General features: G+C 35.9%; 2 protein-coding genes across 5 annotated transcripts; both read right to left on the bottom strand.

The window, feature by feature from the left end:
• Positions 1 to 781: 781 nt before the first annotated feature.
• On the bottom strand, positions 782 to 6,306 carry LOC108232824 (SLAM family member 6). Its single transcript, XM_017410871.2, has 6 exons — positions 6,195 to 6,306; positions 4,720 to 5,022; positions 4,349 to 4,621; positions 2,755 to 2,850; positions 1,619 to 1,662; positions 782 to 1,232 (listed from the first exon to the last, which is right to left on the bottom strand). Exons 1-6 carry the CDS (start codon positions 6,244 to 6,246, stop codon positions 1,029 to 1,031), a joined length of 972 nt encoding a protein of 323 aa, XP_017266360.1. The 5' UTR covers positions 6,247 to 6,306; the 3' UTR covers positions 782 to 1,028.
• Positions 6,307 to 10,807: 4,501 nt separating this feature from the next.
• Positions 10,808 to 26,204, bottom strand: LOC108232820 (potassium inwardly rectifying channel subfamily J member 10). 4 transcript variants are annotated; one of them, XR_005232557.1, is made up of 8 exons: positions 25,893 to 26,204; positions 19,576 to 19,921; positions 16,831 to 17,042; positions 16,493 to 16,624; positions 15,413 to 15,590; positions 12,382 to 13,369; positions 11,163 to 11,212; positions 10,808 to 10,966 (listed from the first exon to the last, which is right to left on the bottom strand). XR_005232557.1 is itself a non-coding variant. In XM_017410867.3 (6 exons), exons 2-6 carry the CDS (start codon positions 19,919 to 19,921, stop codon positions 12,984 to 12,986), a joined length of 1,254 nt encoding a protein of 417 aa, XP_017266356.1. In that variant the 5' UTR covers positions 25,893 to 26,204; the 3' UTR covers positions 11,653 to 12,983. The 4 variants fall into 4 exon arrangements, 2 of the variants coding, with proteins under 2 accessions (XP_017266356.1, XP_037828919.1); XR_005232558.1 differs by lacking the exon at positions 11,163 to 11,212; XM_017410867.3 differs by lacking the exons at positions 10,808 to 10,966; positions 11,163 to 11,212 and having other exon boundaries at positions 11,653 to 13,369.
• Between the last annotated feature and the right edge of the window lie 1,574 nt (positions 26,205 to 27,778).

Consider the following 27,778-nt stretch of genomic DNA (forward strand, 5'->3'; position numbering starts at 1 on the left):
AAAAGTAGGTAAGAAATCTCAAATATTGGAAGGAAATTTATTTTTATTTTGTTCTTTTGGGTGCAAATAAATCAAAAAAAGCAGCACAAAGTGAGATCAACTTCATTTTCCAAGCATCAGAAAGTTCCTGTCATCAGCTCAGTTCACTTTGTTGTATTTTTACTCCTTGTGGCAAAAATCAGGTACAGCAGCAGAAAAACGACTGAAAAGATTAGGATTACTAAAATAAAGGCTCTGTGTGATGATACAATTCTTTTTTATAGCAACATTAGAAACTATATATCTGTATGTACTTAAATAAACATTTTATACACATATTTACTCTTACAGGATTTATACAACATGTTTCTCGACAAACTCGTTTTCAACAAAAACGTGGTAAACAAAACAAGTAAAACTTCCACTCTATCATCTTTATATTTCACTACTTATGGCTTTTTTGATTCTACATAAATGTCATATTTTTATATTACAAGTTCACAGGTCAAAGAATGATATGTGTGTTATCATTAAAAAGAAATGAGCAGTAGCAAAAAATGAATATTTAAACTAAAATACCAGTTCAATTTATGTTTTTGTGCTTCAGTGAGATTGACAAACCATGATAATCACTCTCTTTATATAAGATATTGCTATTGTATAATTTTACAATGAGATATTTCAGGTCTTGTGTTAAAAAACAGCATATATTTAATAAAAAAAAATATTTTCTGCAATTTTATCTCTTTCCTAACACTGAATATTCAGCCTGTTTGTTTGTGGGGTTTTTTCTTCCTTTTTTGCTTCAAACTTACAGGTATCTCCAGATTTTGAGGCAGTTTCTGGTCCTCATAAGATTTTCTTCTATGATTAGTCATCATAAACTAATTAACAAAATACAAATAACATTTATTTATTTATTAGTAGGAAAGTTTCACATTTACTTGAAACTCTGCTGCTGCACGGCATGAGAACATGTCAGAAAACTACTCATCTTATTTCTTTAGTTTTCCTTTTTGAGTCTTTAAATCACAGAATCTCTTTGGTTTTCAGCTGCTGGCTTTAGGAGCTGTAGAGTTGGGATTGGCAGGTTTGGTGATCTGTGCGTACACCGTCTCCGGCTGGGTTCGGGTTCTGGGCTCTTCTTGTGCAGGACGGTTGGCAAACTGCACCAAAGCGTAGGTCGATGTTGGAGAAACCTGTGAAGTGATTTCTGCAGGACTTTCATACGGATTTTGATCTTGCTTGGTGTTCTAGAAATAAAGCAGAAGGATTCTGATGAATATAAAAACATTACAACACATTATTTTATCTACAGATCAGAGTGCATTAAGTCTTCACATCGAAACATAAAATCAAGAGAAAGCAGCACAAACAATGACAACTACACAGGAGCCTGTAGCTGAATCACTTTCTGCAGACTGGGAGAAGAATCGGAGTTAAGAAGCAGATGAAGCTTATTTAGAAAACTGCAGCCATTAGTGTTTTTATGCACACAGTTCTAGTCTGGAGAGCTTTAAAATGTTGATTTTCTGCTCTACAAATAAAGCAGATGTTGTTTTAGATTTGTCACATTTCTGTTCAGTTTGACCTGCAAACAGGGAGAGTTTTACTTTTAATGAAAGAAACTGCTGCTTACCGGAGGAACTTCATACACTGTATTTTGGCATTGTTTTCTTTTACCTGTAGATCAGTCATAAAACAAACAGGTTGTATTGTTTAAAGTGATTTAATTTTAATGTCTTTATTTGACTTTAGGTGATGCTCCAAACAGAATAACAAAATTTGATGAACTTTACAAAATAAACTGCTGATAAGTGAGGATTGCAGCAGAATTTTATGGGACTTTTTTGTCGTTTCATGCAAGACAAAGTTGGAACGTAGTTGGTTAGATGAGATGGAGACATTTTTAAGATTTGATGTTTACACCAGGGTTAATTTAAATCAACAGCTCATGGGACAAATTACTTTGGCTTATTGAACCGTTTTTAAGGCCTCTGCATTGACCTGCATGAAACTTAAAATGATAAGAATGTCCTACTTTCCATCACTGTAAAATTAAAAAATGAAAAGTTTCTTTAAATGTTTAACTTAAGAATTGAATCTACTTCACTCAGAGAACTTTAATAAAACCTTACTGCACAGTAAAATGAGCAAGTATTAAAAAAAGAAAAACTCATCCCTTTTTGCAGTCAGATTGACTTTTGTAATTTACTTTTGTTTTCATAAACAAAAACAAACACATAATACTCTAAATCTGCCCAATAAATGTTTAAAATTGGTGTAAAACTGTTCCAGTTAATGCAAACCCAAAAACACATGTAGAATTATAATCAAGAACAGTTATTGGATGGTTTTAACTTCTTTAAAAAATAAGATGAACTTGTAGTATTTTTATTTATTTAATCTGAAGCTGAATTTTGTTTTTTGAAATTCAAATATATTTTTGTCTAAAATTATTCTTTTTAATCATATTTAGTGCTAAGAGTGTACCAAACATAATTAAAACCTGAACAGATAAAAAATAGGGATATTACTGGAATAAATAATGATAATAATAATAAATAATAATAATAAAATAAGTCAACTTAGGTTAAAATCTGGAGGATTTATTAAAAACATCTATAAGATGAGCAGCAGGTGAAACCTACAACCTTCACCTGGAAATCTGTCATCTGTTGCACCAGGCAATGAAATTTAAATGAGGGAAGTATCTTTTTAACAAAATGTTGTTAAAATATTTTCATAAAAAGTCAACAAATAGGAGATACTTACAGTGTCTGTGAAGGACAAAGCCAATAATAGTCACAGCCACTGCTAACAAACATGTGGTGACCCCTGCTATCACAGGTATGGTGGCTCCACTGTGAACTGTAAAGACACCAAAACATTATATTAGTTTATGACACATTCGATCTTTGACACAATCATAGCTCAGCTTGCAAGAGGGAAAATAAAATCCCAGTTTGTATCAAACCTAATTTTAATGTGTCAACTTCTGTACTTTTATTTACTTTCATCAGTCTTGACATTAATATTTTTCTTTTCTTTTTTTTCTCATTTCATTATTCCTAATTCTGGCAAACTTTGCTTCCTGTTTTAGTTTGTAATGCCTTTTCCTTAGAGCCCTGAATATTCCCACCTGAGATCCATTTTGTTCATTTGTCCTATTTTTTTCAGTTTTTTTTTAGTTTCCTCTTTTGGCTCAGATTAGATTCTTCACTTTTGCAGTGGGTTGTAAAAAACTACAACAGATCAACAGATTATTTTATTCAAGATCAAGAACTTCTCAAACATCTTTGTTGGACAGTTTCTTTCTGAGGTCTCATGTTTCCTTAGCTCACTAGAATTTAGTTTAAGACAAAGAGTACACAAAGCAAGTTTTCAAGTTTTTAAAAAACACTGATGTTTTTTGTGGCAAACCTGCAATTCTGCTTGGAAAAAAAAACACAAAAATTGCTAAAACTCTGCCAATTTTACAAATATTGAGTTAAACTTAAACGTGTGGTTGTATCTGAGCATCATTCCCAATACATACTCTAAGCACTACATATATTACACAATACTTTGGGATTTTTATGAAACTCTTAAAAAGTAATAATTGGCTGTACATCTACAACCAAAATAACTTTAATTGTCAATGCAGTTTAAACTGGCTTCTTTATCAAACAGAATCATAGCTTTGACTCAGTCAGTTTGACAAATATTGAGCCAAATTTATTGTGATAATAGCTGGAAATCATCCCCAACGCAAACTTTAACTGCTGCATATAATCTGAAAGCCAACCCATCTCATTCAAAGTTCAATCTTACAATCAGGAGATTGTGCATGATGTCAATTACAACGTTTATCTAAACAGCTACAACTCTGTCATTTCTCAACAGAAAAAGATCTTAGTTTAAAACTCTGACATGAAATGTGACAGGTGATATGCATTCCTTCAATAAATGCTGGGCCTTTAATTAAAATTAATTTCAAGAATTTTGAAATTCTTTGGGGATAAGTTTATGTTAATATATGAGGGTGATTCTTTGGGCAGAGTATTTTCATTTAAAAGTAATTCATTAATTTTGTTACAAATAAGAATCTATTGTTCAGTAACTATAAGGATGTATCTCATTGGTTGCTTTGTTTTAATTTTTATACCTATCCCATTCAAATCTTAGTCGTGTGTTTTATGATAATCCCAGTTTTGACACAAGCTGACATGTGATCAAACAGTAACGTTGTTCTAAATGATTCAAAGAACAAAATATATTTTACAGTTTTACTTTGATAATGATTCATTCATTGTTGTCCAGTTATCTCAACTGTCTAAATGTTTAAGAATGAGCTAATAGTCACCATCATTATATTTCTTATTCTCACCTGGTTTCGCCCCACAGAAAGCTTTAATGTCTATTTTGTTGCTTTTCCAGCTCACTTGGTTGCTATGGTTACAGATGATGTGATCTTGCTTCACGGTAACATTGAGAGATGAATATGTGGCTGTGATGCCTCTTTCTGGCACCAGAGAGCAGGTTTTGTTGTCACACTGAAAAGTTTTGCTAATACGAGAATCCTGAGTCCTGCAGGTCACAGTGATGTTACAGTCGTCTGGAACACTGGAGTCTATGGTTAGCTTCACTGGAGACACTGGGTCTGAGAAACAACAAAAGATGTAAACAGCTGTAAAACACTGTGCAGTCTGAACATTAAGAAATGATGATGAAACCAGACACAGATCAACAGAAACCTACCTTGGACTGTGACTTGATATTCAGCTACAGTTAGATCTTTGCCACTCTCTGCCTCAGTCACTTCTGCTTTATAAGATCCACTGTCCTCATGCTGCACGTTCTTTATCAGCACAGAGTAGTTCTGTTTAAAGAACTCAGCCCTTTTACTATAACTGAAGAGTCTTGGTTCCTTTCCAGAACTGAATTTGACCACATTAACACTTTGATTAAATTTCCATGTAAAATCAGAACCATTGTGAACTTTATCTGTGTTTAAATCTAGAAGCAGGTCCGTTCCGTACGCCACATACCGATGTTCAGAACCTAAAAGAACAGAATACAAATATATATATATATATAAATATTAATGTATAATATAGTTATGTGCAGTATCAATACTATGAAATTAAAAAAATTATAGTGAAAATCTTATTTGTTAATCAAAACAGATGAGAAGATGACAACATCATAAAAAAGACTTCAGCCAAAGTTTTAGTTTGTAACAAACAGGAAGTGAGAATCTGTTGACTATAAAGCTGTTATTAAGCTGACTAACCAACTTATATCATAATTTATGCTTTTATCTAGAATGGGCTCATCAATTACTTTAATAAAACGTCTATCAGACATTATTATTAAATGACATAAATATATTTATGTTGTAAAAAGTTGGTTTTTAATTGTGCAAAATATATCATGGCATGTTCTGCTGTATTTTGACAAAATGAATGTAAAAAGAAAGATGCCAAACTAAATTTCAACAATAGGAGTTTTGTATTGCTTATATTTATGGATCAAATCTAAATTGGGTCCAAGACTGTTCAGAAAGCCTAATCTGTACCAAGACCAACACTGTATGTTGACCATTTAACTAAAAAGTATGATCAAATTTATATATATATATATATATATATACAGAAAGCATGAACAATTTCCTTTATCACTTAAGCTTGAGCACAAATAATTTTATTCTAATAGGGTAATATAAGCTGTTCTTAATAAAAAAGGAGACAGACCACAGATGTAATGTAGCGCAAAAACTGAAGTGTATTTCTGGAACAAGGACAAGAATTTGAGAATAAATCTGGACCCTTGTGCTGCAATCTATTGACAATAAGAATTTACTTAAATCATCCAAATTGTGTTAGAATTATTGTTGTTCTAGAGGTTGATAAAATATTTGCCAAATTAAACATAACTCAGGCTGGTGGGGAGCAGTAATCTAAAAACTATAATTTAGTCAAAGGAATTGCTATATTTTAATTTTATTCCTTAAAGGGAGTATTTTAGATTACAATTTTTTTTCCATTAACCAGAAAACAGGCACCTCTAACTGCACACAGTAAAATATTAACTCATCACGGACTCGTTTCAGTTGAGCTTCATCTCCTCCTAATTTATAAAGTCAATGTTTTTTACAATGCAACAGGTTTATTGATGTTGTGCTACAGTGGAGCAATAACAGTGTTTCTGAGAAGTGCTGTAAATTTTTTTACCTTCAGCTGATTCCAGCAGAGCGACGAGGAGCAGGAGAACAACTGCAGACATTTTTTATGTCGACTGTTATATGAGGAAGTACTAACGGTTTTTGATCAACATGACTTCCTGTTCGTTGTTCGTCCAACATGACGAACGACACAAAACCCTGCAGCACGCCCCTCATGCACAGTGTCTGGACAGAAAGCATGGAGCAGCACGTTTGGTCTGTGTTGCCTCTGCAGCTGAACTGAATTAGTTTTTCATGTGCAATTATTACTGTTTTATCTGATCTGACCACTCTCATTTAAGGAATTTTTACAAAAAATGCAAAAAATGTGTTGAAACTCTTGCATTAGTCTAAAATGGTGATAGACTTTGAGTTTGTTTGTGAGAAACAGGGTGCACAGAGAAATCCATCTGAAAGATAGGAGCCAAAATGTCCAGTCCGTCTCTCTATTAATCACCTGTTTGCAGCTTCCTGAGTGGAGGGCGGAGCCAACTACCCACAGCTGTTTCCCGTCAGCTAACGAACCACATGAGTATTTAAGGTGAGTGAAACCACAAGATGCTGGAGGGAAGACTGGGAGTGACAGGTGAAAATATTTCATGATATTACTACATTGGAATGCTAGGAGTTTAGTTGCAAATGGACAAGAATTGAAAGGATATATTGAAGAGATTGCAGAAAAACCAGAAATCATATGTATTCAGGAGACATGGTTAAAGACAAGATTAGAGTTTGTGATAAAGGGATATGTTAGTGTAAGAAGGGATCGTAAAGAGGGGAATGGAGGAGGGTGTGGAATATTTATTAAACAAGACATACAATATAAGCTATTAGGAAAAGGGGAGAAATTAGAATATATAGTAATTGAAGTGTGGGAGGAACAGGAAAAATTCAGAATAATAAATTTTTATAATTCCTGTAAGACATTATTGGTTGAAGAAATGGGGGAGATAATTGAATATTTGGAGGGGAAAGTGATTTGGTGTGGCGATTTTAATGCAAATAGTACAGTGTGGGGTAAAAGTAATGATAAAAATGGACAAGTTTTAGAAGAAGTAATGGAAATGAAGAATTTAGTTTGTATTAATGATGGAAGGGGGACAAGGATCAACATAAGGACAGGGATGGAATCAAATATTGATTTAACAATAGTTTCAAATATAATGGCGGGAATTTGTGAGTGGAATGTGGATAAAACAACGACAATAGGGAGTGATCATTATCCCATTATAGTAAGAATTGGATTAAAGTTAAATAGTAAAAATATAAAGGTGGGGGAAAGATATAATTTCAACAAAGCAGATTGGAATAAATTCAGATATGTGAGTCAAGTAAACCTAGAAAGAGTAAATATGGATGTGCATATAGATGAGTTAAACTCAATAATTTCAAAAATAATAATAGAAGCAGCAGATGTCTCTATTAAAAAAATTAGATATCTGAAGGATAAGAAAATTGTGCCATGGTGGACAAATGAATGTAAAGAAGCAATAAAGTTGAGAAATAAAGCATTTAAGGTACTAAAACAAAACCCAATCTATAAGAATTTAATTGAATATAAAAGTAAACAAGCTATAGCAAGGAGAACTGTAAAAAATGCAAAAAGAGAATATTGGAGAAACTTTTGTGGGACAATAGGGAGAGAAACAAAGATAGAGAAAGTTTGGAGAATGATTAAAAGAATGAATGGTAAAAAGAGGGAATTTGATTATCCTGTACTGAAAATAGAAGATACTGACATCATAAGAGATGAAGATAAAGTTGAAGTATTGGCTAAAACATTTAATAAAATTCATAGTTCAAATAATATTGATGTAGAAGGAAGAAAAGGAAGAGAAGATACAAAACTTAAATATAAAGAAATAATGAAGGAGGATGAAGAAGTAAATAATTTAATGAATGTGGAATTTACAAAAACAGAGTTAAATTATGTACTCAAGAAGATAAAAAATACAGCGCCAGGAAAAGATCAAATTTGGTATAAAATGATACAGCAACTCAATGGAAAATCTAAGGATATAATATTAAAATTGTATAATAAAATTTGGGAGGCAGGAAAATTACCAATGAAATGGAAAGAATCCATAATTATACCCATAGCTAAACCAGGAAAAGATAACTCAAAACCAGGAAATTATAGGCCAATAGCTTTAACGTCAAATCTATGTAAAATAATGGAAAAAATGATTAATAATAGAATAGTGCATTATTTAAATAAGGAAGGATATTTATCAAAATATCAAAGTGGGTTTCGAAAAGGAAGGAGTACAAGTGATCCAACAATATATCTAGAATATGAAATTAGAAAAGCACAAGTAAATAAAGAAAGTGTGGTGGCAGTGTTCTTTGATATTGAAAAAGCATATGATATGATGTGGGTAGAGGGATTGTTAATCAAATTATACAAAATGGGAATCAAGGGAAAGATATTTAATTGGATTAAAGATTTTTTGGCAAATAGGAAATTACAAGTTAGAATTGGTGAGGTTGTATCAGGAAAGTATGTAGTAGAGAATGGAACACCGCAAGGAAGTATTATAAGTCCTGTATTATTTTCAATAATGATAAATGATGTATTTAAAGATCTTGGACAGGACATGGGATGTTCACTTTTTGCGGATGATGGAGCCGTTTGGAAGAGGGGGAAGAATGTTGAATTTTGTGTAAAGAAATTACAGGAAGAAATTTATAAAATAGAAAAGTGGGCATTTCAATGGGGATTTAAATTTTCAGTTGAAAAGTCAAAGGTAATGTTATTTACCCAGAAAAAAACAAATAAAGAAATAAAATTAACATTATATAATCAAGAGTTGGAGCAGGTAAAATGTATAAAATTTTTAGGAGTATGGTTTGATGAAAAATTAATATGGAAGGAACACATACAAAAAATAGTGGATAAGTGTAAGAAAATCTTGAATATTATGAGATGCTTAGTAGGTAGTGATTGGGGAGCAGATAGGAAATCTCTAAAGCATATTTATGTAGGAATGATTAGAGCCAATATAGATTTTGGGTGTATAGTATATGGGTCAGCTGCTAAAGCACATCTGCTTAAAATAGATAATATCCAACATCAGGCTTTGAGATTATGTACAGGTGCATTTAAAACAACACCAACAGCAGCATTAGAAGTTGAAATGGGAGAAATGCCATTAGACTTAAGAAGAACATATTTGGAAATTAGTTATTGGTTGAATCTTCAAGGAAATGGTTATGACCATCCAAATCTGGAGATATTAAGGCCATGTTGGGAAAAAGAAAAGAAAGAAATGAGGAGTTTTGGATGGATGATAGAAAAGAAACTGAAAGAGTTTAAGATGGATAAAATAGAAATTAGTCAATCAATAATAACATCAATCATTCCACCATGGGTACTACCAGAAGTAAAAGTAGATATGGAGTTAATGGAAAAGAGACAAGATATATGTAGTAGTATGGATAGTAATTCAGTACAAATACATTTAAATAATTATTATAAATATTTGCAAATTTATACGGATGCATCAAAAATAAATGAGAAAGTAGGAATAGCATATGTAGTTCCAGAATTCAACATTAAAATAGGAAAACGATTAACAGATAATTTGTCAGTATATACAGGAGAAATGATGGCGATATTATTAGCCTTACAATGGGTAGAGGAAATAAGACCAATTAAAACAATAATATGTTCGGATTCAAGCTCTGTATTATTGAGTCTAAAAAATAATCAAACAGATAGTAGAACAGATATATTAATGGAAATAATGCATACAGTTTTTAGAATTCAGAAGATGGGTTTGGTTGTGGTATTTGTGTGGGTACCAGCACATATAGGAGTGCTGGGAAATGAGATGGCAGACAGAATGGCAAAGAGGGAAATTAAGAATCCAATCAGTATCATAGTTAAAATAAGTAAGTCTGAAGGAAGGAGTATTGTTAAGGAAAAATTGATGAAAACATGGCAAAATAGGTGGGATAGGGGGAAAACAGGAAGATGGTTTCACGAAATTCAGAAGATGGTAGGAGAAAGAAGCCATGGACGAAGAAATAGGAAGGAAGAGAGAGTGATAACAAGATTGAGATTTGGGCATTCAGGACTTAACTTTTCACTTTTCAAAATTATAAAGCATAAAACTGGAAAATGTGAATATTGTGGAGAAGATGAAACAATAAAACATTGTATTTTGGAATGTAATAAGTATGAAAATGAGAGAAGGGCTATGAGGAGAGAATTTGAAAGAATAAAGGAAAAGTTTGATCTAATAGATATTCTGAGGAAGAATATGGGGAGTAAGCAGATACAGATAATTATGCAATTTTTAAAGAGAACTAAACTGTTTCAAAGAATATAATTATAATAAAAGTATAAATGTGAATATATACATAATAAAGGGGAGTAAGATATAAAGATGATTAAAGGAGATTATGGGTTTGAATAAATATAGATATTTGTGAGTATAAGGTAGGGAAAATGTCTAAGAAAATAGCATAATATAGGTGTAGGTTATTATTTAGTCCATGTTGAACCACACTCCATACTGGTAGGTGGCGGTAATGCTGCTAAAAGTTTGTTGCCAACCGCCATTAAAAACTAAAAAGAAGAAGAAGAAGATGCTGGAGCTTTGGCTGTCATGTGGCACTCAGTAGATGTCCTCTATGAGTCTTTTTTGTGAAAGAGTCTTACTAACTTTGTTTCTCCCAGTTACTGTTGCAGCCCTCGACTCCTGCCATTCCTCTTTGGATCATCTCCTTCCTTGTGTTTCCACATCACCACCTGGTCTCCTCCTGAGCAACATCATCCTGTAAACAGCAAACCAAACATCAGCCTCTGGTTCACTTTCATCCACCAACTTTCATCACCTAGAAATTCCTCACCACCTCCTCTGGTCCTGGAAACCTCTATCCTCCCCTCCAAGCCTGTGAACCACAACCACACAGTATTCTACTGGCTTGTTTCCCTGATTGAAGTGGATATAAACTCAAATATCAAACTCACCATCTCCTGTCCTTCAAGGAACCTCCCAGTCCGCTCTGATACCAACCAACCTGTAAATATTGTAAACAAAACCACTTACCTTTACCTGCCGTTGTTCAGGAGTTATTTTGGGTTTCGGTACTTAAACTCTGAATATGAATACCACAACTTTGTCATGCATTAAGTAAGTTAATGACAAATTAACTTTCTTACTGCATGTTAAATAAGTTAATCTTAGCTCTCTATGTGCAAAACAAACACTGAGAACTCCCAGATTTTATGTAAACTAGAACAATTACAAATACTCAAAGTTTCTTCTCATTTTATTACAGCCAGTCATATTTACTTCATATAAACCATCAAGGTCCCATTTTCACATCCTTATGTCTATGAGTCAGCTCCATGTTTCAAGATATATCTAGACAGAAAAATAAGGTCTTTGATGAAATGTGTTCGGTTGTTTATTTCAGTGTTAGTAACTCAGAACTTATTTAAACAAAATGCTTCTGTTTCTTAAAAAGAAAATAAAAAATCTCCAGTGTTTAATATACATTCTGTCATCACCAGATGTTCATTTTCATCTAAGGTGCTTGTATGTCTGTGAATAACTGGGTGAAATAATCTCTTTACACGTTTACAGTCATTTTATCTAACCGCAGTGTGTGGTGTTACAAATTGTTTACTTTTGTAATATTTTAAACATCTTCAACTAACGTTCTGAAGGTGCAAATGTACATCATGTGCCTAAAGTGCTAAGATATATTTATATGCAACAGCTGTCTTACATAACACTCCATACAAATTTCTTACACATTCAATGCACAGAGCGAAGACTTAAATCTGAATTTTTGTCTCCATTACAGTTAGGGTTCAGCAGAATTTCCATATAGTCTACCAACGAGTTTGAACAGGAAATATAAAAATACACGAGGTGCTTAAGAGGAAGTTGGGGGTAAAATTTGTGAGCTTGCTGTTGCTTTTTTTTAACCATAAAAGACAAAACTCAGCATCATCTGACTTGAGTGTTAAAAAATACATGCATTTCTATTTGTGTTAAAGTTTCCTTTTGGGGATTACTGAAGTTGTTCCAATGTCTGAAATACCCCACACACATTTAAATAAACACCAAAGGAGGGATGAAAGAATCTTCCACTGAAACAGGTGGGTGTTTCTATGCCCACCTTGTCTCACTTCTAGTTATCTAACAGAGAAATTAAGAAACAAAAAAAAATACACAAACCGTCTCATTTCCTTTGTAATGGGAGATTTGTCAGTTAGCCCACTGAGAAGCACTCAAAAGAACCCACAAAGGTTTCCACCATGTTTGTTTCTGTTAAAGGTCTTGTAGGTGATTAATTCTGCTTGTTTTCAGCCGATGAGGTGGATCTGATGCACAGCATGTTCTGTTAGACCAGGGGTAGGCAACCTTGGTCCTGGAGAGCCACCATCCTGCATGTTTTACTTGTTTCTCTGCTCCAACACACCTGATTTGAATCAATGGGTGATTAACAGGCTTCTGCAGAACATGAAGAGGTGATTTAACCACTGAATCAGGTGTGTTGGAGCAGAGAAACAAGGGAAACATGCAGGATAGTGGCTCTCCAGGACCAGGTTTGCCTACCTCTGTGTTAGAACAACGTGATTACAGTCAAAACTATGAAAATAATGTACTGTGCCGCAAACAGAAGCCCACAATTTCCCACAGTTGTTTTCCTCATGTGTTCGTGATAAAAATTCAAAACCATTTAAACAGTTTAAAGTCTGTTTATGACACTGATCTGCTGGTGACAGTCTCTCGTGATGTTTTCTATAAAACACTCCAGTTTAAACCAGTTCATCTGTTCACACGTTGCTGATGCGAACACTGATCGGACCGTCTCTAACTCGGCCGCGGTCCTCCCTGTAGCTCTGCTCCAGACGAATCTTCTCTGGATCCAATGCCTCAGACACAGGCCCACCTCCATTGCTCTGGTAGCCCTGCAGGGGGCTGGACGGTTTAAAGATGGGGGTGGTCTTGGTCTTGGCCACTTTGTCAAAAAAGGAAAAGTCTGCTACGTATTTGCCAGACTGGGAGAGAGAAACTACAGGGGGAAACTCGTAACCCCAGAGGATCTCGTCGGGCAGGTAGGAGGTTCGAACCTGGCAGGTGGCAGAGGTCGGCTCCACTGTGGCGCTCATGATCACCAGCAGTTCGAAATCAGCCAACTCCGGGTCTGTCCAGCCTCCACCTGATGGAGGATAGTTGGGTTAAAATGGATTAGTCTTAAAATGGAACACAGGACAGCACAGAATAATCTTGGGGTGACACTGCAGAGTTTGAAACTGCTTGTAGTGCTCTTTAGAGAACATTTTATGAAGATAAGTGTATTGTTTTTATCTGTATAAAGATGTGAAATAAATCTGCAGTCGAAGGACGAGACACTGGAGCAACATTACAAATGACAAAAAGTAAAATTAATCTTTTTACTGTTTTCTCTTGAATCGTTTTTCAAATAAGGAACAATCACAAACAGAAACCTCCTGTACATCAATCTACTGAAGAGTCACAAAATGCAAAAACAAGTTCAGCTTCATGCATGAGATGTTGAGCTTATTTGGTACCCTTCAACTCAGCAACATCAAAAAGAGGAAGCTTGTTTAGTCTTCCTCTTCTGATTCCATTACCCAACTTCTGCATGTTTGACAATACACAACAACCCGATACACTGACTTTGGGTAACTTCTGTGTGGAGAATTTAATGCTTCATGTTTCTTAAAATGTTTTTAAAATTGTACACAGTGCATAAAAAGGGAAGGAGCTTTGTCCTAATTTAGAAAAACATTTGAAACTTCTGCTAGGTGTCAGAGCACATGAGAATCTGGTGGTAAATAGACTCAGGGTGGTGATAAAGGAACTTCCCTTTTGTAAAGTAAAGCAAATGTTAAACCATGTATGGTGTCAGTGAGAGGAAAGTACCATATTAACTATCTGACAGAGGATATTAATAACAAATCCAGAGTGATATTAACAATAGGTGTATTTGGATCAAACAGTTCTTGTTGCTCTGTCAGGGTTATGTGGACTAAAGAGCTTTCCAAAGGGTAGCATATTTTGTAGCCTTTTTCTCTGGTTGCATTCACGTTGATCAGTCAAAAATCAAGTCATAATTCTTCCTTTGTGTTCAGTTCATGTTTTAGAGACTAATTTTAGGTATGTTTTGTATGTTATGCTGTGTGTAAGCAACATTTTATCAAAGTTTACAAGTTTTGCTGTGTTTGCTGTTCATTCCTATGTGCAACTAATCATGATTAATGTTCGTCACAGATGGGTTTTCTCATGTCAGGAAAGTTTTGTAAAAGTTTCATAGAAGGCTATTGAACTTTCATGCTTCTTGAACTGAAGAAGCTTTTTGGATGAGAGTTAAAACATGTTTAAAAAAACAAAAAGAGGAAGTTCAGTTTCCTTCTGTTCAACTCTTGTATCTCACGAGGCTGTGACTCTTGGAGACACAAAATTGCCAGAAAACACGCGAATTTTCGTTTGAAATCGCAGTGAACGAAATGTGCACAAACTCCCCGCAAAATCTGTTGGACGTTTGTCCCGGGAATTTTCATGAGAGAACTGAAAACCCACACAAACTTTTTCAGACAATTTATCTCCAACAGCTCAATGAGAAGCAGGCTTTAGATCAGGGGTGTCAAACTCCAGGCCTCGAGGGCCGCTGTCCTGGAAGTTTTAGGTTTTTCTGCTCCAACACACCTGAATCAAACGGTTTAATCACCTCCTCACCAAATCATCACGTTCTCCAGCAGCACGTCCACAAGTCATTCATTTAAAACCAGGTGTTTTAAAGCAGGAACACGTCTAAAACCTGCAGGAGAGCGGCTCTCGAGGAACGGAGTTTGACACCTGTGGTTTAGGCAGTTTATAAACATTTGTTGAGGGAAAAAATTACAAATACTGTGGTTAATTACTCATGCCCATTTTTAAATGCCAAATAAAAAGAGTACACAACAAGACACAAAGTGATCAAGTATTAATGGGTTTTTTTTTCTGTTGTTGTGTATTTGATGTCTATTACTTGTATACTGAATTTAACGAAATGTGATGATTATTTTGCTGGTTTTGTGACCCTACATTGTTCCTCTTTCAGTTTTGATTTCAAAACAGGTAATGGAGACAGAGTTTCCAGAATTAGTTACATGACAGGTGACCACAACAGTTTCTTAGAAACCCTCAAATGAGTCAACACCCTTAACGTAAAGCAACGTTGTTTATTGACCAAACTTACCCTTGGCTGCCCAGGCTCGCAGCGGGCTGTTGTCACCGATGACGTGATAGAAGGTGAGGGGGAGGATGAGGAAGGGGCTGTCGCTGGAAGTGTCCACTTGAAAGGGCACGTTTCTCTGATCCAGACGAACTGTCTCTCCTTCCTTTGTCAGCGAGGTCTGAAGTAGTTTACCTGTCACCTGTGGAAGAAGGGTGTGTACAAGTTGTTTTAACTCAACTGGCTCACAGCTTGAAACATCCTGCTCTCCATCCTAAAAGATGAAATTCTGTCATTTTGAAAAAGTCATTAGTGTCTCCATCACATGTATCAACTATGGGAAGAGGCCTATGTTATGGAGAGCTAATTTAATTGCTAAAATTGATGCTTAAGTCTTTAATTTTAGTCTAGTCTCAAGCGTCATTACTAGTACCTGCAAATCAGCTTTGGCGCTCTTACTTTGAAAAGGTTGAGAGCGCTCAGATTTTTACAGTTGTTGCCCAGTTTCCATACTCCTAATGCTTAAAAATGACCAAATGAAACAATTTATTTCAGATGGAATTTCAATAAGTCTTTAGATCAGACCACAGTGCCTGATTATAGCAATGATGTTGGTTACAAATGTTATTATTAAATCACTCGTTTTCTGTTCGCTTGATCCTTCAGGGTTGTGGGGAGCTTGTGTCGATCTCCGGGGGTCACAGGGCAAGAAGCAGGGCACACCCTGGACATGTTGCTTTCAATAACAGGGACAAGTACAGACAAACAACCATTCACACACACACACACACACACCTACACACTTACATTTATGGCCAGTTTAGAGTCTGTGATTGAACATTTATGCTTTTAGTCTGTGAGAGGAATTGCAAAGAAAAAATAACCTACACATGCAGAGAGAGACCATGCAATCTCATCACAGAACAGTTCCAGCTGCTTATTGTTGCTAACCAGCTGTGCAGCCATTTTATCACATCCTCCTAACATAATCAACAATGTGCTGCTGGAATCAATCCCATATTTCAAGCCGATGATGGTCCAACAGCATTAGAATGTGTCACTTTGTTGTTGTTGTGTCTGTTTGTCCATATGTGCTGCATTTACCTGGCACCCAAGCAGAAGACTCTTACGCATGTTGGCCACACGGATCATCAGGCAGGGTTGACCCTCATGTGTGGAAACAACAGCGTGTTGACTAAACTTCACTGTCTCGCTTCGTTTCTTTGGCCGTGCAACCTGATAAGAAACAAGCAGTTTTGGTTTCTGTCAGCTTTTCTTTGATTACATTTATTGTATGTCTTGTACATCAGAAAGGAAAGCATGAATGTATGTAGGAACTTGCTGAAGTTAGGCCTTTGGATATGCACTGAAATGCAAATTAGTTTTATTTATTCTCTCTTTATCTCTCAAGGTCTGGCAGTTTATTGGTTGGTTCTGGGTACCTTGGCCAGAAAGGTCCCAGTGATGAAGATTTCCATGAGCATGGTGATGACCAGCTGTAAGATGAGGAGGATTATAGCAGCTGGACATTCCTCCGTTATGCAGCGGAAACCATAACCTATGGTCGTCTGAGACTCCAGAGAAAAGAGGAAGGCTGCTGTGAGGGTCTGCACCTGCATCACACAGGGTGTGTGGTTCGATGGAGGATCAAACTCTGGAGGAAAATGTTGGCAAAGAAAATAAGAACTCATTTAAATAATCAGGAAATCTGCAAACTAGCAAAAGAGAGCAAGCTTGGTGTCTTTATATATGTTTTACTGTGTGTCTAGTATCACTGTAGGATGGTTAGTGAATGCTGAAAACATGAGTCATTTCTGAGAAAAAGGAGGAGCAGGTGGTTTTTTTAAAATGTGAACTAATTCCTTTTATGTCTAAAGTTTTAGTTTTTCAAGCTCAAGTTTTGCTCAGTGTCAGGAAATGCAATAAACATCCTCAACTTTGCTTTTTTATAACTGATCGTCAGATAATCTATGTGGTTTACAGATCTAGAGCAGCAAAGGCAAACATTTCCTTGCTCATGTTTTTGCATTTTCTGTTCTCACCAAACTTGACAAGAACTAGCAAATTTATGAAGCACCTCACCTGCTTGAGCTCAAAGGTGCTTTAAATGTGTAAAATTAATAAAACAGAAAGTAGCAGGATCATCACACAGACAAATCAAACTGTAGAATGAAAAACCCACAGTCTGCATGTTTCCTGCTTCACATACAGTTAAAACAGCATCCTCTCTTTATTGTCACACTTTCCTTCAGTTTTTTTGTTTTTTACCGGCCCACATGATTGTCTTCACACTTTTTCAACAGTCTGCGTTCTGTGCAGCTAAAAGAGCCGTTGATTTGGTTCACACTTACTGTGACGTTGCTCAGTTGCAAGAATACTGAGGTATAAACAGGAAATAGATTCTGACACCTGAAAATGTAGGCATGTGTGAGTATTTCTGACCAAATATGACTAAAAAAGACCTTCTAAAGCTTACTTGGTTGTTAATTATTACCATTTCCATTTGTAAGTCTCTGTGAATACGTTGAGGAAGGAGTTTTATCAGGTCTGAATCAATGTGATGAGTTAATGTTTAACTAAAATGATTTCACCTTTTTCCAACAGACAAGTCAACTCAGTCAACTGAAACTCTAACTACTGGTAGAAAATGGTGCTTTAGTCGAATATAAAGTACATTTTGTGGTCTTGATCAATGATTGTTTAGAGATTTAAGACTCTTTAAAAGCGTTGCTGGGCTGTGAGGTGATTTTGTAGCTGTGAGTCAAGATCTGAAATACTTTCAGATTTGCATAGTACGCTCATTTCCAACTTTTAATTTCAATCTAAGACTCAGAAGAAGTACTATTGTATGAATCATAGTTAATAAGAATTCCTATGACTCTAAAACTGGTGATTTACTGTCACTGAGTGAATTTGAGCTAACCCCTCCCTAAGAGAGGTTAGCAAAGAACATGAAGATGAGCAAACTACAGTCAAATAATCTTTTTTGTTTAACATTTTTGATGAAGTCTAGAACAGTAGCAGCACCAAACAGTCACAAAAACATAGATTCCTCTTAATTTTCTATATAGGATTTCATTTGTGTGTTTGAGGGTTAAATAACTGACAGGTGTTAGGCCGCACCCCCTTGATTTGCTGCTCATTAGGGCTAATTGGAGTGAACCCAAAGGTCCAAACCTTCAGCTAATGAAGGTGTATGTAACGTGACGTTCCTTATGCACTTGTGTTTGTGGACCTAGACTATGCTGTGGACCACAGATGGAGCACTGGGGAGCATTAGCATGAATACTGTAGATTATTTACTTTCTTATCCATTTTCACGTATGTGTTTGGAGGAGAACTAGAAGTAAAGAGGCTTAGGACACAGATCAGATGCTATTCAAATAGACAAATGTAAAATTGTAACATTTGTTTTACTTGGTTTCAGCGAAAAGATGGGCTGATAACCATAAAAAGAAAAGTTAAGTATATCTAAGTTACTTGTAAAATCATGCAAAACATCTTCAGAGCTATCTGAATATACCTGAGGTTTAGGCATTCATAAAATACTATTTGTTTAACCAGAATATTAAAAGTTAAGATCTGAAATATAAACTTTACCTAAATGTTTTTATTCAGGTAATTAAGAACAACATTGTGTTCCTTCCTTGTAGGGTTAAAAAGGATTCAGAAGTCTTATACACCAGATCAAATATGTGTATTTAAACCTACAAACAACCAGCTGGATGTTAATAGTTTTAATGTCACTGCAAGGCTGGCTATCAGTTAAACGTTAGCATCAACCTTTTAGATAATCTGTAGATCTCGTGTTTTCATTGCAGTCTCAAAGTTGGCGTTAGCAGTTTTGTTTTGAGTCACATTCTGCAGTTGACTGAACAAAACCTGAATCAGTTATCAGGTAAAAATAAACATGTTGAAAGTTTCCGGTTTATTCTTTTAAGGTTTTGACTCTAATATGTTTGGGAAGTCAGAAAATTTTGTGTTCCCATAGAACACAATAAAGCTAAAAATTTCTAGAAATTCCCCAAAAAAAATTCCCTGGTGCTTTGGGACAAAAACAGTTTTTACTGAAACCTTGATTTGAGGAATGGAGACTTTTGAAAGTGAGACATGCGGATCTTGTGGACTGAACATGAGAGATCATGCTCCAGTTTTTCACCACTTTTCTTTATCTCTGGCTCTCTCACCTAGCAGGTCTCCATGAACCAGAGCCACCAGGTACCACACCACCCCGAACAGGAACCAGGTTCCCGCGAATGTGGCTGTGAACAGGAAGAACTTGTAGCGCCACTGCATCTCCAGAAAGGTTGTCCAAAGGTCACGCATGTAGAGAGCACCCCTCCCACTGATGTGCTCGATGCGAACGTTGCTGCGGCCATCTTTGGAGAGGATGCGCCTCCTTTTCCTCAGAGCCACGCCCCCAGCAGATGCGCCGCCGCCCAGTAAAGGTTTCAAAACATCTGTCTGAGTCTGGGAGTGGCAAACTTTGTGAGGGGAGGAGCTACGAGAGCAGGGCGGAGTGGCAGATGTCATCTGGTGAAAAACAACCAAAGAAAGTTAAAGCCATTCTTCAACATCTCTAAAAAAACATCAGCAGACACATCGCTTCACACAAATACAGTTTCTGTGAAAATTAGGGGAAACCACAAACTTCCCACACTGACTTTAGATCATGGCGCTCCGTCTCGGTGACTTCCCTCCAGCCACCTGCTCTCTCAGGGGGAATTCATCTCAAGCAAACAAATATATCAAAACTATAAATAATTAAAGGCCTAACATTCTTGTAAGGCATCATTATAGCTGTCACCTTTTATGCCAGTGCTTCCGACTTAGATTATCTTGTGTTGAGGAATGACTTTCGTAGCTTTTTTAAGTGCAAACTCTAAATACGTCAAATCAGCAAAACAAGTTTAAAGGAGAACAGCCCTGCATATACAAATCCTCACAGTTTTTATTAGTTTTTGCTATTTTTCTCTTGAATCTGTACAGGGAGTTTCCTGACATTACCAAAACTGTGCTGTGTTTACAATAAATTCATAAAAATGCTGTCAGTCATGCTGCAGTCTGTCATGGTGTTGTCCCACCAGACAAAAAGTGAAATTATCTAAAGTTTTTACAGTTTACTGGAAAATGTCTAACCATCATGATTAAGAAAAAATGTCTCAGAGGTGAGTGTTTAATCCTTTGGCTGATAATATTAGAAAAGTTTCTGAAATTACACCCATAGTTTAAAGCCAGGATCATTTTTATCATTAAAGAAACCTCCACAGGGGTCAGAGACACTGATAATATATAGAAAATAACTGTTTACTGTTGGACAACACCTGTTATATGTGATGACTTAACTAGAAAGTGGGTAAATTGAGCTATTGTTAGTTTAGAAAAAACCCTAAAGTTTTTGTGGCTAGACCTTTTTTTCACAATGTTGTGGAATTAGTAACATTCTCTACTAAGGAAGAATCGCCTCATTGTCAAAATCACCTCTGTTCTTTATCTGTCGTTGCCATCTGTTTGAAGAAGATATAAACAAGAAGAGAAAAACATCTCTGTGTGTTTCTGGTGACATGGCAATTTCTTAAGAACAGCTTCTCATTTTAACACAGTCTGTTGGTTTATCTGGTAAGTTAGAAAATAACCCTATGACAGAAAAAGACAACCAAAACCACTGAATACTTAGTGGCAGGATGCAGCGTGTGTGGCTCGCAGGGAGCAAATGTAAACAAAACAGGTCAAAGTATAGAACCCTGAGACGCCCTACAGGTCAAAGATACTAAGGAAGAAGAACCATCAGAAGTTGGGATATAAAACTATTATTTAAATAGGTAAGAAGTAACAACTTATTATGTGGACTCTACACTTATACTCCATATCTGGTAAGTCAGAAGAACCTAAACCTGAAGAAAAACATACAGCAAAACAAAATAAATCAAAACAAAACCACTTTCAGCATTGTACTTGTGTACTTTGAGAGTTTGGGGAGTGTTTTTCACTTTTGTTTAGGTTTGACAAAGTGTCGGCGTCACACATCCGTTTACACATCTTTGCATTCTTATCAAAACTCAATTATGGCATAAAATACAATCCCATTGTGTAAAATGTAAATAAAAGCAGAATGCAATGATTTGCAAATCATACACACCCATATTTTATTCACAATGGATCATAGCAAACATATCAGTTATTTAAACTAAAAAAAAAATGTCCTTTCTTATTATATAAAGGGTTATTTTGAATTTTATGGCTGCAGCTCATCTCATAAAAAGTTGATTTAAAATTGGAAATTATCCCCTCTTCCTGTAAATGTCTAGGAGCTGAGAAGAGCAGCTGCTGGAGTTTTTGGAGGGGAATGTTGTCCCGTTCTTGTTTGATGGGATTCTAAATTGTTGCACTACGTTTTGATGTAGTTCTTTGCAAAGTGGTGAATCTCTCCCCATCTTTACTTCTGAGAGATTCAGTATCTCTAAAATGCTCTTCTTATACCCAATCCTCTTACTGACCGGCTGCCAATAATCTAATTCACTGTAAAATGCTCTTACAGCTTTTTCTTATTTGTACTTCTTACTTTTCCAGCCTTTTGTTGCTCCTTTTCCACTATTTTTTGAATGTGTTGATACCATCAATTTTAAAATTATCTATAAATATTTCAAGTTCCTAATTTCAACATTGGATAAATTTATTATGCTCCATTGTAAAACTTTAAAATCCTTGCATTTTGTTTTTATTTACATTTTAAACAATGCCCAAACTTTTTCTGGAATTGGGGTTGTACTTGATCAGAACCATGGACAGCAACAAAAACAGTTTACACACAGTTTATACAAATTAGGACATCTTATCACAAATTTGGACCAACTGACCTTCATTGTTTTTTGCATGAAAGTTTAATCTAGTAAATATCTCATTGGCTCCTGTCACACACAGATACTGTAGTTAACGGGTTAACGGGTTCACACTGTTTAATAAAACCACGCAGGGTAGAGGAGAGGACAAGCCACAGGGGAGGAAGATAAAGAAGTGAAAAGGGAAAGAAAAGAGTACAATAAGGATGACAATGAGAGACATTAACCCAACGAACCATCCACACAGAGACTGATCTGTGAGTCCGAGGAGAAAAGAGAACACTGAATGAGTCAATTAAGGTGCTAATCTTTGTTTGAAACTCTGACCTTCATCTAGATACGATTTGTTTTAAAAGAGCTTATTGTTAATTCTGAGCAGAGATGCATTTACTTCACAAAGAGTTGGTTTCTAAGTGGAAACTGGAGACAGCAGTGAGAGTTTGGTACAGTAAGGAGCTACTTTTTGTTTTGTTTTTTTAGTTTTACAGACTAGAACTTTGCAAAGGTTTCATTGTGAGAATTCCTCATGCATTTCTCATTCATTCTTCTAAATGTTAACAACACCTATTTTGCTGCTGATGCACTTTTTAGTATTTGATTCTCAAATGATGTTTGTTATGTTGTGAAGAGTATTTTTTACACTGATTTATTTAAATAAAATATTAAAATATTTCTTCCACAGCCTATTTCTGGCATCCTGTCTTTGTGTTGGACACTGTTGGTTCTGTTTGTGTAATTTTGAATTCATTATTTTGTAAAACTGATAGCAATATATATTATACAGCCTAGTACATATTGGGTACTTCCCTGCTATGTACCTGGTACTTTCCAGGTAAGTACCAGGTACATAGCAGGGAAGTGGCAGACCAGTACAAACCTGGTAAGTACTCGGTACCAAATAATTATCAGGTATTTTGTAAGTACAGGAAAACAAGTCACAACGTAATACAACTATGTCCTGCTTAGTACCAGGTACTTACTCAATTTGTACCAGTTAAGTACCCGATACAAAACAGGTGTGTACCAAATAAGTACCATATATATATATACCAGATAAGTACCAGGTACATAGCAGATGGGTACCAGATAAATACTAGCCACATACTCTGTAAGTACAATGAAACAATTCACTACTAAATAAGTACTAGGTACCAGGTAGGTTATATATATACATAAGTACCAGGTATGTACCAAGTTTGTACCCAATACATAAGTAAGTAATAGTACTTATGGAGCTGTAATTTGTATTGCAACCAAAAATTCTTTCTACCACTTTGGTTTGGCTTCTAATCCTTTTTTCCTTGGTTGACAGATTAATATAGTAAATATAATGACTCAAAGAAAGATGATCAGTCTTTGCAAGCCAAATATGTTTTAATGATAATAATTTGTACTTCATGATCAAATTTCAGCATTCTTGTACAGGTATTTATATTTACTGGCAGGTAAATCAAAATACTGACCATGGCTTATGTAACCAGTCAAATTTTATTACATCACACTGTTGTGATTATTCAAGAGCGAGCCTCATAATTACAATGACACCATTGAAAACTTCACTCTTTCAACTCTGAGTCACCCTCACCCACTTTTTAACTCGAACACGTGGCGACGCTCACGTGTCCTCGAGAAGAAGAAAAAAAAACATCCACCTCAGGCATCTCATGAAGGTAATGAGAGTAAATGAGAGATAAGGGACGGAAATATTTTCACCAACCTCTCCAGCAGGATGTACTCAGTCTCCATGGCAACGGCACCACTTTACTGTACACTATCCTCGATACCAAAAACAGAATCAAAACTTTTATTTTTGCCCGACAAAAGGAGCTCTGGATGTTTTCCTGATCTCTCTCCCTCCCTCTTCCTCTCCTCTTTCTCCCTCCTTCCTTCCCTCTCTCTTTTCTGTGTACACAGGAATGCTTTGTTGGGAGCTGAGATAAAAGAAACAAAAGATGCATTCACAAAAACGACTCTGTTTCCATCCATGTGTGTACAAACGTGTGTGATTATGAGAGGAGGGCTGCAACTACACGCATTTGTCTTTTCGTTGTTCTTGATTTATGTTACTGTAGATGTACACGTGTGGGTTTGTGTTTGTGTGTTTCCCATCTGTAAAAGAGTGCACCTTGTGTGTGTTTCATTCATGTTGTAAGAACATCCAACGAGAGGAGTTTATGAATGGTGTAGCAGGAGGAAAACTGTTGTGTAAGTGTAAGTAATCTTCAAAGTGTGTGCGTGAGTGTGTGTGTCTGCGTGCGTGTGTAGGTTTGAAAAAAGATGGAGAGATGAGTGAAAGGGAGATGGAAGGAAAAAAAGATCAGTGACAAAAGGCCTCATTAGTATTCTGGAGTGACGAGTAATCTCCCCCTTTCTCCCTTCCTCTTCCCTCTGCACACACACACGCACACACACACATACACACTTTTTTCTTTTGTCACCCCTCCAGTTTGTTCTGCTCTCACCTCTCTCTCTCTCTTCTCTTCAGTTAATTGAAATAAATTCCCTTCATCTGCATTAAAAAAAAAATTCCAGGAAAAAAAACATTTTAAAGATCCCAACTTTCAGTTTCCTTTTTCTCTTATTTTGTGTAGTTTATGCATACTTGTACGTATGATTATTTTTATTATTATTTTACTTAATAAATAAAGCTAAAGTAAACAAACACAAATATTGCTTTTCAATTGGGTTTGTACATCTTTAAAAATAATCTTGCACTGAATAATATTGCAGAGCAAAATAATATATTTTACACAGGAAAAACATGCAAAGATAAACTGCACAGATGTGCAACAATTTTTCATTTTCATGCAAAAATATAAACTTAAAGACAACACTAATCCCCTTTCTGGTTCACTGACTGATTCTGCATACAGCTGATGAATAAAAAATCAAGCTTTTTTAAAATATAAAAAATAAGGCACCAAGCGAGTCACAAACTTTAGTAAGTGTTGTGAGTTCAGCTATTTTCCTCCAATTTCAAAGAAAAAAATCAGTATTACTGTGTTTTATCTGCTGTGTTAAACATCAGCTTCACTTTGATTTATTTGTGTTTATTTTTAATTAAATGTGTGCATCCAGTTACATCCAGTGATTCATGTGGAAGTGAAGCTCCTGAGTCTCTGAACCTGACCACAGTGGAGGAACATTTCAAACTTGGCACAGTTTTCAAAGTGGCAGTGAAACTGAAACCTAAACTTGAGACAGTTTAGTCTTCATGACCAAAAAACAGCTTTTATTTTCTGTTTTATAGCCCAATTTACACTTTATGTCATGTTTCTGCATAAACTTTCTATGCAACTCACAAAAAAATGTGCAATTTCTCATTCACTTGCTATTTAACTCATTACCATTTGTCTTAGTATATGCTGAAGGAATGCAACAAAAAGTATGATTGAATAATTAAATGAAGCAACAGAATTTATGTTAAAGCAGTTAAAATCATGCAGTATTCTCTGAGATAAAAATAGCATCAAAACATTTGTCAAATGTATAAAGGTGTGCTAAAATATGCAAATTAAATCATAAACCTTCCTTTATCAATTGCTTAAAAAGTGATTTCAGAATTTTTAACTCATTTATTTAAGAGTTTTGGTTGATTTCTTTCCCCGTTCTTGATTTATTTCTGCATTTTTTGTTGCTTTCTGTAGGTAAATCAGTTTGCTTACCTTTTCAGAGCAGACAGTAATCTAACTGACACGTGCAGAGAGGATTCAGGAGCCCGGAGCCTCAGTCTTTGGTCTTCATGTCTTCTTTGTTGTCATACTCACAGGACTGTAATTCTGCAGCAGCCTGTGCCCCTCGATACTGTACACCACTGAGGAGAATTATGGGGACACTCATTGGCTCATCAGGATCCCGTTTCGGACCAAAAGCCCGCGATCTCGTGGCCCGCAATTTCTTCACAAAGTGGCAGGACTTGGCTTTTTATAAAAGGCCTCCCTCTCTCAGTTTTCCACTTTCCCTCTCTGTCCCTCTCTCCCTTGCTCCCGAATCCCTGTTGTGTCCCACTTAAATCTGTTTAATGATGCTAAAATTGAGCCCCATTCCCCTCAGAGTCCATTTAATTTAAAGATATTGCATGCACAGTTGCACTTGAAAAGTTTGAACCAACCTGTTCATTTGTGTGTATGTGTGCAAATTGTCAGTTTTTATCCATTAAATGGATTCCTGTCATGTTCATTTGTGTGTGTTTTTGCATTACATCCACACAATTAAATGTACAGTGTCCATAGGTGTGAGCCACATATCTTGCCCACATTCAAAAAGAACATGTGTTTGGGCTTCACATGCACACAGCCCTAACAAACCACCCCCTGCAGAAACCACACACACATACACACATCCGCTCATGCACACAGATGGACACACAAAACCCTCTTTTAAGGAAAACCACAGAGCCCCCTATTCACACTTTCTGTGGCCGCCGTTCACTGTGCCCAAGAGCATCTGTACGGAGCGTCCTGTTGAGCTCCGACACATAAAGAGGGACGACCGTGAGGTGAATACAAGTCCTCACTCTGCCTCAGGAGAGGGTGACAAAGCATTATTTCAAAGAAAAGGGGAGCAGATGAGGACCACTGGTCAAATGTGTGGAGAGTTCCTGTCACACTGCCTGGGTCAAAGTGCAGAAAAGGCCTGCTTTTTGTTCTGTTCTTCTCCAGGTTAGGTCATCGTTTATCTGCGCTAGGGAAGACGTAGGTGTGCAATTTTTTCCATCCATTTTGTATTGACCTTATAGGGTTTGTGGGGTTTCTTTTTGATAAACAAGACCAGTTCAGTCGAATTCTGCAAGAGGAAGCTACACTAAAGGTCTCAGATAAGTCGAGCGAGAAAAAGACACTTCCCTCACATTTCCTCCATCAGTCAGAAAATACTGCTGAAACCGCGTGACAGGAAGTGACTCAACATGGTTTTGCTCTGCTGCTTGCATTAATAACCAAAAAAAAGCAGAAGAATAACTTCTCGAACATAAAACAAGATGCAGTTCTGAGTAAAGCTATTTTATCTGCAACAAACTGAGAAGCAAGAAAGTCAAGTGCAGTTGGTTTAGTGAGTTTGTGTTTTTTAAAAAGAGTTCACTCCCTAAACATGCAAAAATCATTAAAATGCGGAAATTTCAACAAATGCATTTGGTCTTTTCCTTCTAGCTGTACATAAAGTGTTCAAACTCTGTGCTTACTGCAGATCTTACTCTGCAGATCTTATCTTTGTGAGTCAAAAAAGTAACCACTCATGAACCACACCTGAAAAATAACCAGATCTCTTCCTCTTTCACTGAAAGTCTCAGAGTTCTTCACAGATCGCTGCGTCTCACTTTATCATGATTTATAATCTACTACTTCTGTATTTTCTCTTACAATTTAGCTCAACTTTAACGGTCTTATAGAACCTTAATGTTCTTGAAAAATGCAGTATGGTAAAAAAAATAATGTTACTGTCATGTAATTTGCTGTTGAATTACTTTAACAAATAGTTTGAACAAAAATAGCTTTGTCTTTACATTTTGTTCCAACTGTCTTGAATCTGAAATCGAACCCTGCACTATTAAAAG

Source organism: Kryptolebias marmoratus, linkage group LG20 (genome assembly GCF_001649575.2).
Source record: "Kryptolebias marmoratus isolate JLee-2015 linkage group LG20, ASM164957v2, whole genome shotgun sequence".
Taxonomy (NCBI): domain Eukaryota; kingdom Metazoa; phylum Chordata; class Actinopteri; order Cyprinodontiformes; family Rivulidae; genus Kryptolebias; species Kryptolebias marmoratus.